Raw genomic sequence first — 15,800 nt, forward strand, 5'->3', positions numbered from 1 at the left:
TTCAGGTCCTTATACTCTCCGTATCTCTTTCTCGTCCTATCTACTGTTCCTCCTCTGGTTTCGCCTCCTCCTCTCCCCTTATTGTCAATGACTAGCGTTTTAATGATTACATCTGGCGGTGCCACAAATTAATTCCTGCCTCTCTGGCAAAAAGCTGTTCTCCACCTGATTATGCAAAGCAGGCCTACATTCTCTCCCTTTGAAGTGGAGGCAAAGCTGCTTAGAGATTCTCCCCTGGAGGAAACACTGCAATGAGGGGGAGCATCAACAAACCAAGAGTTCACGCAGAGGTCAGCAACATGGTTAACCCCGATGAAGCCCCACTTCATCTCCTCATCTCCTCATCTCCTCACACTGATGTTTCGGTAGCGTAATGATGCACTCGCGTTCGAGAGCTACTTTTAAAAACATGCAGAAGAGAAAAAAAAGTAGGACAGCTAATAAAAATAGCTATATAAATGCACCGAATAATGCTTGTGTCTATGGTCACGCAGGGTAGTTGGATGAAACTGGCGCAAGGCTCTTGCAGCTTTCCTATTTAAGCAATCATACCCGTGACAGTGGGTCACAGGCTCGCTCGGAACCTCCAGCCTCATATATTTGGGAGGAAGAAATAAGGCTTTATACACACATACGCCTTTTCAATGGCAGACACTTCTACTTCAGTCTGTTATGTTTCAAAAGGTAGAAATACAGCTCATGAATTCTCATGCGTTATTGTCTATCGACACTTCCACAATACTTTCGGCTTCTCGTCTGAGCAATCACAGCCTGATGAAAAGCTACAGCAGTGCGACCAAACGGCGTCGACTTTTCACTCAAGCATGAGACAAGAACCACAGAGTAATGAGCCACTGTAAGAGATGATGCTGCTTCTCAATCACTCTGAACACAGGCAGGATGGAAGATGTAAGAGACTGTGTTCATTCAGAGTAGGACAATGCAGGGATGGAGAAACAGACATAAACTGTGTGTTAATTCTGTCATCACTGCTTCGAACATTTCATGGTTATGAAACCGATTCCCGCAGGAAGCCTTAAGCGCCAGGCTATAGTGACTATGAAAACATTTACAGTAAAGTTACTGCAATGGCAGTTATATATTTAAAAACAAACTGGCCAATAAACTTTAAATTAGTCGTGGAGGTTCAGATAGAAAGTTCTGACTTAAGTGGTTATCAAACTTTAATGAGCACAACCTAATTTACAGATTCAAAGTGTGTGAGACGGAGATTCTGAGAGTGAGCCTCTGTGGTGCAAAGTCTCATGTCATCTCTAATTCAGTGTTTGGAAACAAACAGAAATAAATCTCGAGGCATTAACACTCACTGCCAATGGAATTAGCAGGGGTTGAATTTTTCACCTTACTAATCCATATCATTACAGAACGTTGGAGTCTTCTAATAACTGTTTTATTATCAAACGTGGACACAATGTGAATGTGAGCACTTGAAAAAGTTTTATCAATATCGCATTAACTGTAAAGCTAGTGTAATGAACAATAAATAATAAATAGAAATAATAAACAGAGGTTAAGAGATCGGGACTTTTTTTGGCCAATCGGTGTCAGCGAACACAAGTTGTGAAAACCTCACTGACGTTATAACACCCTTGGCCCTGGTAATTAGGAAGCAACATTATCATTCATTTGACCACTTGATGAAGCACGTTCAATATTCACCTTCTGTTTTTGGTCCCTACGAACTTGTGAGGGAAGAATCTGGTGTTTTAGCTGCTAAATGCTCCACTTCGAGCTCAGCACATGTCCCACTGGGGCTTGTTTCCCCAGCAGCAGCTGCAGGTTCAACTCTGACTTGCGGCCTTTTGCTGAATCTTCCCTTCTCTCTCCTCCCATCCTTTCACTCTACAATCTGTCCTGTCAATAAAGGCAATAAAATGCCTCAAAAAGTCATTACAAAAAAAAGAAAACAAAGCTTTGACAGTAGCGGCTGGACACATAAAAATGAGCTTTAAGTGTCTTGAGCAGAGCAGCAGACTCTGATGATAACACTCTAGTTAATTCACACAACCAACTCTTTTTATATTTTCACATTATTTTCACATTCAGATTTGTGTCCCTGCTATAAAATATCAATTGAGCTGCTTTATATAAATATATGTTGTCTCGGATCTATCTATCTTTGATGCAGAACACTGCAAGTAAGTCGAAATGATGTGAACAGAGTTATATTTCTACTTTGTGTTTTCGTGTTCAAATAAACATTCACATACTCAAAAAGCAGCTGCTTTATACCACAAACACTTTAGCTGCAACACTTCCTCTAAAAGGTGAAAACTGTTTCACCTGCAACAGTTCGGCTTTGGCACACAGACATGTTTATTTCTCCATGTCTAAACTACTGTTTAGAACTACTGTGCTTCTCTAAGAGTTTCACAAGTTAAGTGGGAATTAGTAGGTTTGACAGTTTCTGCGTGCGAGTCAGTTCTACGAGGTACTTTGCATCTCAAAAGTTGCACAAAGAAAATGTGTATGCTTAGCCATTTGTTTCTAAACATCTTCACGGGAGAGTTAGCCGCTACGTCCTTCTTCTAATCCGAGACAAAAACATGGGTCCCCAGGTCCTGCCAGGCTGAGGAACCACTAAGATGCCGAGTCTATTGGGATAAGAAGACACATCACTATTCTGTGGCAGCAGCGAGGGCTTTTGAGAGGTCTGTCCAAAACCAGGGTGTGAGGGTCTAAACACAAAGTGTTCTGACAGAGGAATGGCTATCTCCTCCCACAGGTCTTCAGGTTCCGCGTCAGGAAAGTCCTTCAGCACCGCCTCGACCACAGCATAGTTCTCAGAGCTGGACAGTGTGCAGGTTGAATAGACCACAAGGCCCCCTGGACGCACCACTGACAGTGCAGACCTGAAAAGAGAGGTTGCACAGTGTATGTTGTTTTCCAAATGTGTGTTCACATTATATCGCCTGCAACAGTACAACACAGGGAAGTATTTCATTATCCCTAATCTGACCAAAAAGAAAGTAATGTTTTTAAAACAACTTTGGACAGTAGTATTAGAGGTGAATACCCCAAGGGCACATATAGCTGATATGTTTTCATATTGGGAACTGGACTTACCTCAGCAGCTGAGCCTGGAGCGCAGGCAGGCTGGCTCTTTCCTTGAGTCTCTGCACCCCCTGCTGGCTGCTGCAAGAATACAGCCAGCTCCGGTCATTAGAACACGGAGCGTCGACTAAAACCTGCAACCAAGAGAGACGGAAATGTGAGTAATTCAGAGTCCGAGTTAGAGAGTACGAGAGTGCAGTGGCATTGAGAAACAGAAAAGGTCAAGAGGAGAAAGTGAAGGAGTAAGAAAACTGAAACAGATAATGACAGAAAGAAATAATGACTTTAAAAGCTGCAGGTTTTTAAAATAAGCCAAGTACATGTTATATTTCCTGCGAAGCACCTGAATCAAAGGGACAAATAAAGTTCAGTGAAGGTGGGAAAAAGATGACGTGTAGAAAATTACTGCCTCCGACACCTCAGCTTAGAATCTTCTTCAAATCTGTCCTGTTGAAAGTTTTACAAAACTACGTAATTACCACAAAACAGCTTGGGTCTGTGCTGTCCATTTGTTCTACTCTGTTGCCTTTCAGTCAACCTTTTCATTCTGAGCTTTCCTTTTTTCAACAGTTTATTCCATTATCAGTCAGTTTCAATCACCTTGATTCCTCCCAGCCATTTTTTTGTCTCCCTCCTCATGGCTCCTATTTTTGAATTAACAATTTTCTTCATTTCAGCTGGATGTCTGCCTTAAAGCACAAGCTCCCATACACATGGCCGGAGTTCTCTGCCCACCTTGTCGTACGTCACATCTTCGCTCTGGAAACGTTGTCCATCCTGTGCAGACACCATCACCTTGCTGTGAAGTGAGTGAGGCACAAAAGACTCCAGAGTTTTGGCAAGCCAGTCCCGTCTATGAGGGTCTGGTTCATTACAGCAGAGAAGTTCTGGAACATGACAGAGGACAGAATTATTTATAACGTACTAATCCACTCCCAGTAGTCAATAGAGTGCAACAGTGGGTTTCTACTTTTAGAAAAAGCTCTGGTTTCTGAAGTAAATTTCACATTCATTTTCTCCATTGATGTGTCATAATTTGCATATGTAAAGAAAACAACTGGATCATAGCCGACAGGATTTTAACGATTGTGGTAAACATGTCCATCCAATCATCAATCAGAGATGTGGCTTTGATAACTGAGGATTGTGGGTAGTGTTGTACGTCTCCTTGTTGTTATGAAAAAAACCTTTTTTTCTTAAAGCACAGTTGATATCATATGGACTTGTGGCTTCTACAGGAGCGCAGGTCTACCTTGAATGGGTATAATATAATTGCTGATAATAAAAATCTCTATTGAGAAAATGAATGTTAGTTTTACCTCCAGAACCACAATGTTGAGCATTATAATCACAGCAGACAAAAAATGTCCTTACAATAAACAGCTTATATACAAAATGTTTTTTTAAGAGAATCTCCTTTTCTCTAAGGTATATTAACTTATTAACATATCCACAATCTTTAAACTCTGAGCACGATTTAAATAGAATCGGAACAAAACTTTGAAAAGTTCAGTTTAGTTTTACCTGGGGTGGCACACTGCATTACTGCTAAGGCTTTCCCCCCCGGGGCGGAGCAAAGATCCAAAACCTTTTCCCCATCTCTGACTTGTAAGGCTAGCACAGGAAGCAGGGAGGCAGCGTTCAGGAGGTAGTACTGCTTCAGCTGGCCAGGCCTGTGAGCCTGAGAGGGGAACCTGAGTGGGTGTGGGTGGATGTAACACTGCAGTGAAGGACGGGGCAAAGTGAGAGACGGATCGGGTTGAAGGTCCTGACCGAGTGCAGGAGAGGCGCTGACACGTTGAGGACTGGAGTCATCAGGAGGGCACTCGGAGATGCAGTGAGGAGACAACAGAGAGTCTTTTCCTGTCGGGTTCAGCGAGGAGACGTCAGTTTGTGGCAGGAACCTGGAGAAACCCTGTGACTGGAGATTCTGTGTGATATCTGTCACAGCTGTGAAGCGGTTCAGCATGACCCCATATTGCCAGGATTGAGGGTCCAGGAGCACTGACCTGCAGGAGAAAAGAAATCCCAACGGATGAAGGATACAAACACTGTCTGTGTATAATCTGCAACAGTTTCAGAAAGAAAATGACCTTGCAGACACCCACAAGTCCCCAAGTTCCCGACTGTACTGCTGGTCAAAGAGGTCCAGAACCGGCTGACATGAAGGTCTTTCTTTTTTGCACTTTTTGGTTACCTGCTAAAAACAGGATGTAGGGAAGATGTTATTGAGAGGTACATTATCTGTTTATCATTTCTTACAGCATCACAACATTACAGAGTACAGGCAAGTTATACGACAGCACTCAGATTGGTGGATACATTTTCTTTGAATCTTATGCATTTGTATTTTGGAGTAAACATTGATGAAATACTGAGCAGCTCCACAGAGTGATACTTTATCAGTGAAGTAGTAGTAAAGAAAGCTGATGGGTCAGGATTTTGGCATCAGCAACATGAAGCATTTGCCTCAACCTGCCTTTTGTCAACAGTCCAGGCTGCTGGTGGTTTCACGGTCTGGAGAATGTTTGCATCACACACTTTGGGCCCTTAACACAAGTAACTATCACAGTCTATCTGGGATTATCATCTTAGTTATGTGGTATAATTAGCAACACAGATGTGACAGTATCTGCAGAAATTATGGGATGCAGTCGTGTCAAGGTTTCCAACTTATTGAGGAATCCTTCCAATGGGCTCTGGCAGAAAAAGGAGCCTCCTGTAAAACCAGTGAAGGAGACACTTCAGTAATATAAAACACAAACAAGCCTCCTCCCTGTTGTTTCCTGTACCTGTTTGTCAGCGGCTCCTCTTTGCTGCTCTGGTCGTAGCAGAGTAGTGAGACAGCGACGCGAACACAAACACCACGTTAGCTTCTCGGTTTCAAAGCTAATTCTCCTCCACACACTGTGAACCTGGTGTAAGAAGAACATTTAATTGGATGTCTGTGTCTCCATTTTACTGCAGAACGCGCACGTTCGGATTTATCTCCATTCTTGTTCAATCGCTTTCATTAGAAACATCAGCAGATCAGCACATCAACACTGACAGGTACGTCCTTCAAATCTGTCCTCACGCAACATGGAACTATTCTTCAGTTCCACGTGGAACCCTGTTGTGGTGCAGAGAGCAAATGATCAACATCAAAAATCTAATATTAAAACTTCTGGGAACAGATGATGGATTTAATCTAGTTTTTATTTTATTTTTATTACAATTTAGCCCTATTTTTGAATTCAGTACTTCACGTGTTATTCCCTGATTTGTTCACAACATACATTTTAGGAGGTAAAATGTTTTTCTCGCATTGATAAAAATATCCTACTTGGGATTACATAAATACATATTGAGGAAAATGTCTTGTATTTTAAAAAGATGCAGATTAAGTCCAGGAATAGATATTTTTTGTAGAGATAAAAACACATTTTTATTGTTAATATTTAATTATGTTATATTTACATATTTACATACTCTCGTAAATTTTTTCAGTGCACACTCATACTTATAGATGTGCTGTTGGGGCTCCACCTGACTCCTACTATACATGACCGTTTCATTATCTCCACAGATTACCAGTAACTGAAATTAGATCTGAAATTATTAATCAACAAGTTGGTTTAAAGAGAATTTGGTTTAAAGAGTTTTGTTTTATTTATTTATTTAAAGGAAAGATGCTAAAATTCCAATCTTAGAGCTTCTCCAAGAGAATTGCTAATAATACTACAGAATAAATTATGTGATGTATTAATATTCAATATAAAATATCAGAAACACTTAAAGGTTTGTCCTGTTTATGTTTGGTAATAATACTGTTCAGCATTGGTTTGGAGTCCGTGGGTCACTTGACATGGAAGTTACTGAAATATTTCAAATATTAATATAAAATGGAGGACAGACCATCAAATAAAAGGGATATGTCCCATTTGTCTAGTGTAGCAATACTATCTGAAATGATGCAAAGTCAGAGGGTCACATGAAATTGAGCTATTGAACAAATATGATTATAGCTTAATATTATTTTTCATATAAAATATAAGCAGCACTACATTCCCCAGAAAAGAGGTGTGCCCTGTTTATCTCAGGTAATAAAAGACTTCAGTTGGTTTGGAGTCAGTGGGTCACATGACACAGAAGCTATTAAAAGTAATGCAACTATCTCCAATTCAAACAGGAAGAGTGAATTATTGATGGTCCCTATGATCCATGGTAATTGCCTTTCGAATATCTAACCTTAGCCTAACTTCTCCGCTGTGCTATTTATCCAGTTTTCTGTGATAGTAAACTCATCATTGGGACTTTTTACTTTGGTTAAAAAAACAAAGCAATTAAAATATGATCACTTGAGCTACTGAGAATAATGAGTACAATTGTATTGATGATGAAAATGATTTTTGGTTGCAGCCTAACTAAGGTGAAATAAACAGACAAAATAAACCTGGACACATGTAAAAACACAAATGTACACACACATTTGATTAATTAACTCTTTTACTTCCATTATTGGTTGCATGTTTGTGAACAAAAACATTTGATTAAAAATACAATATGGTGTCAAACCGTCATTTAAAATGACTTGGGTTTGCCAGAGTTTCATACATCACAATTTTTTAAGGAACACGAATAACTGGGAATAAGCAACACGATAAGAGGATGACTTTGTGATGTGTTTCCCTTTAACACCAAGTGCTGAGCTAGTTTACATGGCGAACAGAATTAGGAAAGCAACCATCAGACAGAAGAGACCCATAGCTTCAGACAGAGCAAAGCCCAAGATGGCGTAAGAGAACAGCTGCTGCTTGAGCGAGGGGTTCCTGTTGAGAAGGAGAAGAAGTTAGAGGTATAACGCATTAATAATATCCTGGACAGTTATTCCACTTTATAGGTGGAGATTTTAAAATGCCCTTAAATGACAGATGATGTGTTTAATTTACCTGGCATATCCGATAATAAGGCTACCGAACACTGTTCCGATTCCAGCTCCAGATCCAGCCACTCCCACAGTGGCAGCTCCTGCACCAATGAACTTAGCGGCAGTGTCGATGTCGCGGCTCACAGCACTGGTCTGGAAACCCCGCACTGCCAGCTGCTGCTGAGAGGCTGAGATAGACTGTGGTGCAAGGAGTGAGGCAGTCTGAAACACAAACGCAAACGCAAATGAAGAAAAAAAGAATTGCAAAAGAGATCAATTAAATTGTGATACCTTCAGTGTGTCGGGTAGAATCTCTAGTACAGTTTGTCACTCACCTCTGCTTTCCTGGCATCTGAGCCTACTGCTGCTGAGAGTGGTCTGTACAGTACCCGGGATCCAGCACGGATCTGTATTCAGAACAGAATAAAAATAATTTTAAAAAGTAAATTACAAAACACACACATGCACACAATGATTGTTTCTACCTGCATCTTACACTGACATCTGTCTGAAATACTAAACTTCATTTACTCTTCTACTTCATTACCTTTCAGATGGAAAAATAGTACTTTACGGCACCGTTACTCTGCGAAATGAGAGTTCTGCATATAAAAGGGGAATGATGGGTATTGGCTACCCAGCAGTTTATACATGTGGAACCATATCAACTGATTGACATAAAGGAATGGCAGCTATTCTGATGATAGTTTAAGATGCCAAGTGCTTTCTCATTGTGGGAACTTTTGTGTTTCTCTATAATAATAATAATATCATTTTAATTCAATACTAAAAAGGAACAATCTGAAAAGCAAAATGAGATAATAATCTGCAGTAATTGCTGCAGTAGACGTTAACACGATCTAATGATAATTAATTATAACACTCAAATGTTTACAGGGCACAATTTTCTGCATAGCACTTTTAAATCAGGGTTTTCCCAAAGCTAAGCCGTGTACTGTGATAAACTCTGACCAGGATATTTGAAGGATCAGTTCCAGATTGGTTTTTTATATCTGTATCGTTGAGAAACTACAACACACAGACGTTACAAACAATGCACACCGCAAAAAACATTTTTCTTAAAAGAAAGAAGCTAATTTTTAAGACATATCGAAAGACATTTAAAAGTTCAATCTGTAGAATTTAATGAAATCTGGTGGTGAATTTGCATGTTGCAGCTGAATCCCCCCCCTTCCAAACATGAAAGAGAACCTGTGGTCGCCTTCAGTTGTCATAAAAACTCAAAAGGTGTTTAGTTTGTCCAGTCTGGGCTACTGTAAAAAAAAACATGGCAGCCTCCATAGAGAGGAAGTATTTAAATATAAAAGGCCCATTCTACGGTAAAGAAAACAACAATTTGTACAATTTAGATGAAACACACGAGTGAAAACATCACTAGGATTATTTACTATTCAATGTCTGCCAATAGATCCCTTTCCCCTAAATCTTCGACTGGACCTTCAAGCCTTTTTAAAGGCCTAAAATTCAAACAATTGACTTTCAGACTTTCCAACTTATTAAACACCCGGTGGGGAAACAGGTCCATTATCCTGATTATATTACAGCCTTTTACATAAGTATCATTTCAACACAATGACCATAGACTGACAATCTATATTCACAGACTATTACTGTGACACTAGCTGCTGTAACAGCTCAGGTGTGAAATGTCTCAGATGTATATTACAATAACTTAAGATAACACAAATTCACATCAGTCTAATGTGGAGCATAAACAGTTGTACATGAGGACACAGGGGACAGACTGAGTGTGTCCCTGCAGCAGGAGACAGCAGCTGGGGGTCAAACAGGCTACACAGCTGAGAGCTGGTGTTAGCACAGTTAGCTAATACGATAGAACCGTGTGTTTCGGGGGCACATATGCCGGTTCGGACACTAAACTACACCGAGGACAGGAGTCTGCGAACAACCCAAACACCCAGGAGGACCCACTCACCACCAGGGAGGGCGTGGAGACGAACTTGGCGCAGGCGAACATGACGACGGGACGAGCGGCTCAGGTCAACGACAGGAGGCTGGAGGTGATGTGAGGAGGCTGCTGTGTACACGAAACAACACAACACAACAACCGACAGTCAGGATCGACGTGTGATCACCTCACAAAACGAGCAGGAACAGAGTGTGCAAAGTTAAACGGACACACGTAAGGTCAATAATCAGCTGCAGATGGAAAAACGAGGCTAAAAGACGAGCTAGCAGTCAGAGAGAGGAGCTGAGGTTAAAGCAGCTGCACACACACTGAGTTACACACAAGAGTTATGGCTTTATATTTAAATTGAAGTGAGTTCGAGGCAGAGCAGAGATGATCTCACCGGTCTGTAGTAGAGGTCGAAGACACGAGAGGCTCGCACATGCGCAATGTGGCTTTTAAAAACGGTGACTTCCGGTTTCCTGGAGCGACAGAGGGCGCTAGAGAGGTCATCATGGAAACACACCCAGGACCATGAGAGCAGCATGTTTGAGTTATATATATTAATGTGTTATATGATTATATGTTACATCGTGGTGACTACGTGTTAATATAACGTTTATACACGTAATATATTATTGAGCCTGGAGGAAGATATCAAGCAAATTAAGGATATAACACAGTTTCTGTAAAGTACATTAATGAGGAAAGACATAATGATTAATGTATAGATACAGATACATATTTATATAGATAGCGATACAGATGTAGATAGAGATAGAGATATAGATAAATACTCTGAGTTACACTTGAAACGTTTTTTAAGCATGTGATGAAGTTATGAGATATCTAAATGCAGATTTATTTTAATGTATTTTTTCTGGAAATCGATAATCATAATATTGTTTCCAAAATCTCTTTATCCTGAAAGTGAATCGTTTGTTCGATTGACCTTATAGTTAAAAAATCGAATTCTTAAAGTCCATCAAAAACATTATGATACACATATGGTGATACATGACATATTGGTCCTATCAACTACAGCACAGGGTGTAAGGGTCACTCACTAATTTAGGTTTTTTTCAGAGCGAATCTATAGCAGCGACTTTGTGAATCAAAGAAATTAGGCAAAATCTCTCTAAAGATCAAATATTTTTGATATACAACATGAAAAACTGCAGATGAATTATACTTCATGCAGAGAAAGAGGACAGATGTTCACTAAAGAATATATATTAAGAACGTATATTATGATAAATCTGTGTGTCGATTGCTTTATTTGTTAACGACTGATATTCATACAATACTGAATGTTTGACACGTGCTTGCAAACACACCAATGTAAAGAGTTCTAAAGGTTAAATAGTGCATGTACCAACTACTGTCACAAGGGGGCAGCAACACATAATCCTGAGTCCATGGTTCACACTGAGAAGCACATGAAGCCTCGTTGTTGCCTCTGTGTGTCCAATATATGTCAAATACGATGAACAATGAAACCATAACAAATGCAGAAGCAAAACAGAAAAATGACCTGGAGTCATGAGCTGCTTTAGGACATGACATTCACATATTTTCCTCTATATAGACTATAGACTATAGACTATAGACTATGTACTTACAGTCATTGGTATATAGACAAGATATCTTATAGCATTTTTGTATCATTCATCTCAGGCATGGATCAGGAGAACCACACAGTCCAGTGTGTTTTAGGTCGATCAATGATTACAGCTGCAAATCCAAGGACATTTCATTTCAGCCATGCCTTCATTTTTGTGATGAGGTGGCAGGAGGAAGAATGGGGGATGAATGATAAATACATTTCACCGTGTGTAGAATTCTTAATGTTTATTTTTATTTGCACATATGATAGAACATGTATCCACGTGTGATGGCAGTTTAGAGAAGTGCTCCTCAGGTTTAGTGCATTTCAAATTTAAAAACAACATCAACCACCATTCATAAAAATAAATCCATGAAATGCATGTAATGGTATTGCACCGGTTTAGAAAAGAGAGCATGGTTAAGCTGCCACAGAAAACCGAATCAATCATGTCAGAACGTTGAAATCGTTGAAATTAGATAACTCGAAATTCCAACAACCTTCCCCAACACTAAAATGGAATAAGTGAAGCAAAGATCTCCACATGACAGAGACCATGACACTCAAAACGGATTTAAGCAAGACAGGGGGGATCACATTTCCACTCATCTGCGCCCTAATACACTTTAGCTTGCATCATGAGGATATCCTTCCACCGTCTTATGCTCTATATTATTATTAAATATTTATACACTATCTCTCTGGCTTTAAGTGGGCTTCCCCTCTTCAAGGTTTCATCCCTGGCCGCCCCCTCACAAGAAAGCTCCATTTGGAGATGCGGAAGGGAGATTCCTCTGCGCTCTCAGTCATCCTCCCTCCGCCCCTCCCTCCTCTGTATGATGGTACCGTTACGCACCACTATAATAAGCGGAGACGTGATTCTCAGGGGCGAATCCCTGCCGACGTCACTCCCGGTCCTGTATAAATACACTGAGCAGAGACTCTCATCAGACTCGAGCAAATAACGCCTCACCGATCACAAGATCTCTTCAAACCGAGGATTATTGTATTGCCTTCGTTTGATTTATTTACCAGCACCGGGTAAGTGTCTTCAATACTGACGAGACATTTGAAGTGTTAGTTATTTGGCGTTTTTATTATATTGAGTAGAGCAGAACACGTGTGCTCAGGTCGACTATGAGAATGAGATCCCCAATTTTACGCACGGCGCATGTGTCCACAGATCCACGCGATAAACGCACAATGACTTTGAACAAGGGCGACAAATTGCGGAACATGGACAAGAGAAGAGGGAGCATGCCCTTCCCCATGAATCTGCCCAACCTGCACCGCAGGAGCATGCCTGTGGACGACCGGGACCTGCGCGCCACGATGCCAGAGACCGGGCAAACCGACGAGCTGTCCAACCTCCTGCGCTGCACGTCCTACTCCCCGACCGAGCAGCACCGGGGCAGCTGCGCCTCGGACTCCTCCGACTCCGTGATCTCCACCGGCAGCGAGGCGGAGTCCCAGGTGTACAAGGTGGTCCTCCTCGGGGAGCACGGCGTCGGCAAGTCCAGCCTGGCGCGCGTCTTTGGGGGAGTCGAGGATCCCGGTCACGACTGCGATGAAGCAGGTAAATGGTGATGCTGGGGAATGACTCATCTACCCTTGAAACCCACGCACACAGATGCACTCCAGATGTGCACTGCCTGTTTAGTCACGTGTGACAATTAGGTCTGTCCAAGGTCAATTTAGTCCACATAATAATGAGCAATATGTCAGTTTATACTGATAACCCATACTTAGATGTAAGGTTTTATGGCTTAGCTTTTTGAACTTGTGTTTAAAGACCACCTTCTTCTTTTAAAAACAATTCAACATTTACATAAAAAACAATCAAGGACGCAAACACATTTTAAAAACACATCATTTTGTATTTTTATGAAAGACATGAAGCCATATAAACTCTAAATTAAAATAATTTGTATCTAGGATGCATAGTGCTAAAGTGGAGCTGATTTAATATAAAAAAAGACAGGCTTCTTATTTTACACTTGCATTGATTATTACTATTTCCATCTTCAGCCAGGCAGCAGTCCTGCCCTCAGTCGTACAGCTGTCAGAAACATCCAGTAGCATAATGTGAAGGGAAAATATAAAAGGCTGGTTTGATCACAGGCTGTGATCAGCTCAGCTCAGTGTGCAGACTACAAAAGAGAAATGTGCTGAAATCAGTTTGATGAAAAGCAAAAGCACACATTGGAGACAAACTCAGATAAGTGTCTGCGCCGATGTGTAATATTTTTTTTCTTTTTGCCCCCTCAGGAAACACTTATGACAGATCTATCGTGGTGGATGAAGAGGAGGCATCCATTGTGTTGTACGACATCTGGGAACAGGTGAGCTATATATTATTTATGAAATGTTTATCCATCAACATTGACTCCATGGATATTAGGCCACAGGATTGTATCAGACATGAATAATGCTCAACTCAGCATCTGTTTCTGTCCTGCAGGATAACACCCAGTGGCTGAAGGAGCAGTGCATGAGGATGGGAGATGCCTACATCATCGTGTATTCAGTGACCGACAAGTCGAGCTTCGAGAAGGCGTCAGAGCTGCGGATTCAGCTGCGTCGGGCCAGGCAGTCGGAGAACATTCCCATAATCCTTGTGGGCAACAAGAGCGACCTGGTGCGGTCCAGAGAGGTGTCTGTTGATGGTAAGTCAGTATAATTGACTCACTGTTGAGCCTAAAATGTGCACCAGTGGTGCGGATAGACATTTTTAGGTCAGGGGAAGTGGATTTTAGTGAGTTTAAATAATCTAATATTTATCATTTGAAGCATAAAAACCCTTTAGGCTGTTAATGCTCCAATCTGAAAGAACTACAGGGGCTTGACCATCCTTCATGGGTTCAGGCCTAATTTCTCACTTGACTGCTCAGGCTCAGCACAGGCCCACATTCATATACTACTCCAAACTGTGCCACAGATTTCAAACTATTATCTCTGAAGGCTTCTCTATGCACTTTAGAATGACCTAAATACTCTGTTTGTTGAACGTCTTCTTAAATGTACACTTCCTCAGAGTTTTAATTTCCTATTCTCCATGTTTTCTGTATCGCAGAGGGAAGTGCCTGCGCAGTGGTGTTCGACTGCAAGTTCATTGAGACGTCCGCGTCCCTCCACCACAACGTGCGGGACCTTTTCGAGGGCATCGTCCGACAGATCCGCTTGAGGAAAGACAGCAAGGAGGAGAACGCACGGCGCATGGCCAACTGCAGGCGCAGGGAGAGCATTGGCAAGAAGGCCAAGAGGTTTCTGGGCCGCATGGTCGCGCGCAAGAACAAGAAGATGGCTTTCAGGCAGAAGTCAAAGTCCTGCCACGACCTCACGGTTCTCTGAGGATCATGTGGGACAGATGGACACTTCTTTTCTTTGGCCTCTGAAGACCAGACGCTGTGTGTGTTTTAACACTAACCCTAAAGGACTAATAGAGCTGTACAGAAATATATTTATATTTTTTTTAGACACCAACCGAAAGCAAAGAGAGGACTTGATTGATAAAACACGACTGACATTATTCAAGTCATATCATTATAAGGGTGATAGCCTGCATGAAGCTTTGCAAACTTTTATGTTCTTTTGTTTTTGTCTGCCTTATATCATGTTGCTGTCATAAAATGATCAGTCAGAAGAATCCACTAAAATCAAGGCTTGTTTTTTTTCTAATGACTTGAAAAGATTGCCTTGCTGTTGGGTTGTTGTTGTTGTGCTCCTTTATTGGAGGGGATTTGGTGTATATACGTATATGAATGACGCTGAATGTAACACATCTCATTATCCCTAAAAAACACGGTGGAGGATCACTGTACTAGGTCATCTGGAGTCGTGTCTACTTGAAACGTGGTACGCAGGTTCGTGCCTCGGCCAAGTCACTAAAGAGATGTCAAAGACGAGAGGAAACCTCTGTTATTGTGTGTTGTTCCATAACATCGAGTCCAGGTTGTGAATGTATGAGTAAAGCAATAAGTTATATCCGTCTTGTGAACTTTGACATCATTTGGGAATTCTTTGTTTACGTTGATTTCCTTTTTTTCAATAAAACATGAAAACAAAAACCTTAAATCTCTTTCTGCCTTTATTTCCTGAAGCAACATGTCCTGCAGAATAAACCAGAAGCAAAGCAGCCGCGGCCGCTTCAGGCGATTTACGTCCTTATAAATATTCATTTGATTGTATCAGCAGAGTGGAACCTGACTGGCCGTTGGTTTTACAGGAAGGAAACATGGTAGTTAAGCATGTGTATCTGAAGGCGTTAACCATTAATCCAC

At 41.2% G+C, this 15,800-nt stretch overlaps 3 protein-coding genes across 6 annotated transcripts; 1 reads left to right on the plus strand and 2 right to left on the minus strand.

The window, feature by feature from the left end:
• Positions 1–2,239: 2,239 nt before the first annotated feature.
• Positions 2,240–6,138, minus strand: nsun3 (NOP2/Sun RNA methyltransferase 3). 2 transcript variants are annotated; one of them, XM_034581415.1, is made up of 6 exons: positions 5,868–6,138; positions 5,169–5,272; positions 4,600–5,084; positions 3,811–3,962; positions 3,088–3,209; positions 2,240–2,873 (listed from the first exon to the last, which is right to left on the minus strand). In XM_034581415.1, the coding sequence occupies exons 1-6, from the start codon at positions 6,006–6,008 to the stop codon at positions 2,537–2,539; spliced, it is 1,341 nt and encodes a 446-aa protein (XP_034437306.1). In that variant the 5' UTR covers positions 6,009–6,138; the 3' UTR covers positions 2,240–2,536. The 2 variants fall into 2 exon arrangements, with proteins under 2 accessions (XP_034437306.1, XP_034437305.1); XM_034581414.1 differs by having other exon boundaries at positions 5,169–5,275.
• Positions 6,139–7,545: 1,407 nt separating this feature from the next.
• LOC117759237 (ATP synthase F(0) complex subunit C3, mitochondrial-like) lies at positions 7,546–10,433 on the minus strand. Of its 3 annotated transcripts, none has more exons than XM_034581271.1 (5): positions 10,318–10,433; positions 9,942–10,047; positions 8,320–8,391; positions 8,007–8,206; positions 7,546–7,886 (listed from the first exon to the last, which is right to left on the minus strand). In XM_034581271.1, the coding sequence occupies exons 2-5, from the start codon at positions 9,981–9,983 to the stop codon at positions 7,772–7,774; spliced, it is 429 nt and encodes a 142-aa protein (XP_034437162.1). In that variant the 5' UTR covers positions 9,984–10,047; positions 10,318–10,433; the 3' UTR covers positions 7,546–7,771. The 3 variants fall into 3 exon arrangements, with proteins under 3 accessions (XP_034437162.1, XP_034437163.1, XP_034437164.1); XM_034581272.1 differs by having other exon boundaries at positions 10,280–10,391; XM_034581273.1 differs by having other exon boundaries at positions 9,942–10,043; positions 10,318–10,356.
• Positions 10,434–12,420: 1,987 nt separating this feature from the next.
• On the plus strand, positions 12,421–15,588 carry rrad (Ras-related associated with diabetes). The gene is made up of 5 exons (XM_034581342.1): positions 12,421–12,561; positions 12,704–13,096; positions 13,789–13,862; positions 13,982–14,186; positions 14,594–15,588. The coding sequence occupies exons 2-5, from the start codon at positions 12,724–12,726 to the stop codon at positions 14,869–14,871; spliced, it is 930 nt and encodes a 309-aa protein (XP_034437233.1). The 5' UTR covers positions 12,421–12,561; positions 12,704–12,723; the 3' UTR covers positions 14,872–15,588.
• Positions 15,589–15,800: the final 212 nt, after the last annotated feature.

This window comes from Hippoglossus hippoglossus, chromosome 3 (assembly GCF_009819705.1).
Source record: "Hippoglossus hippoglossus isolate fHipHip1 chromosome 3, fHipHip1.pri, whole genome shotgun sequence".
Lineage (NCBI taxonomy): Eukaryota > Metazoa > Chordata > Actinopteri > Pleuronectiformes > Pleuronectidae > Hippoglossus > Hippoglossus hippoglossus.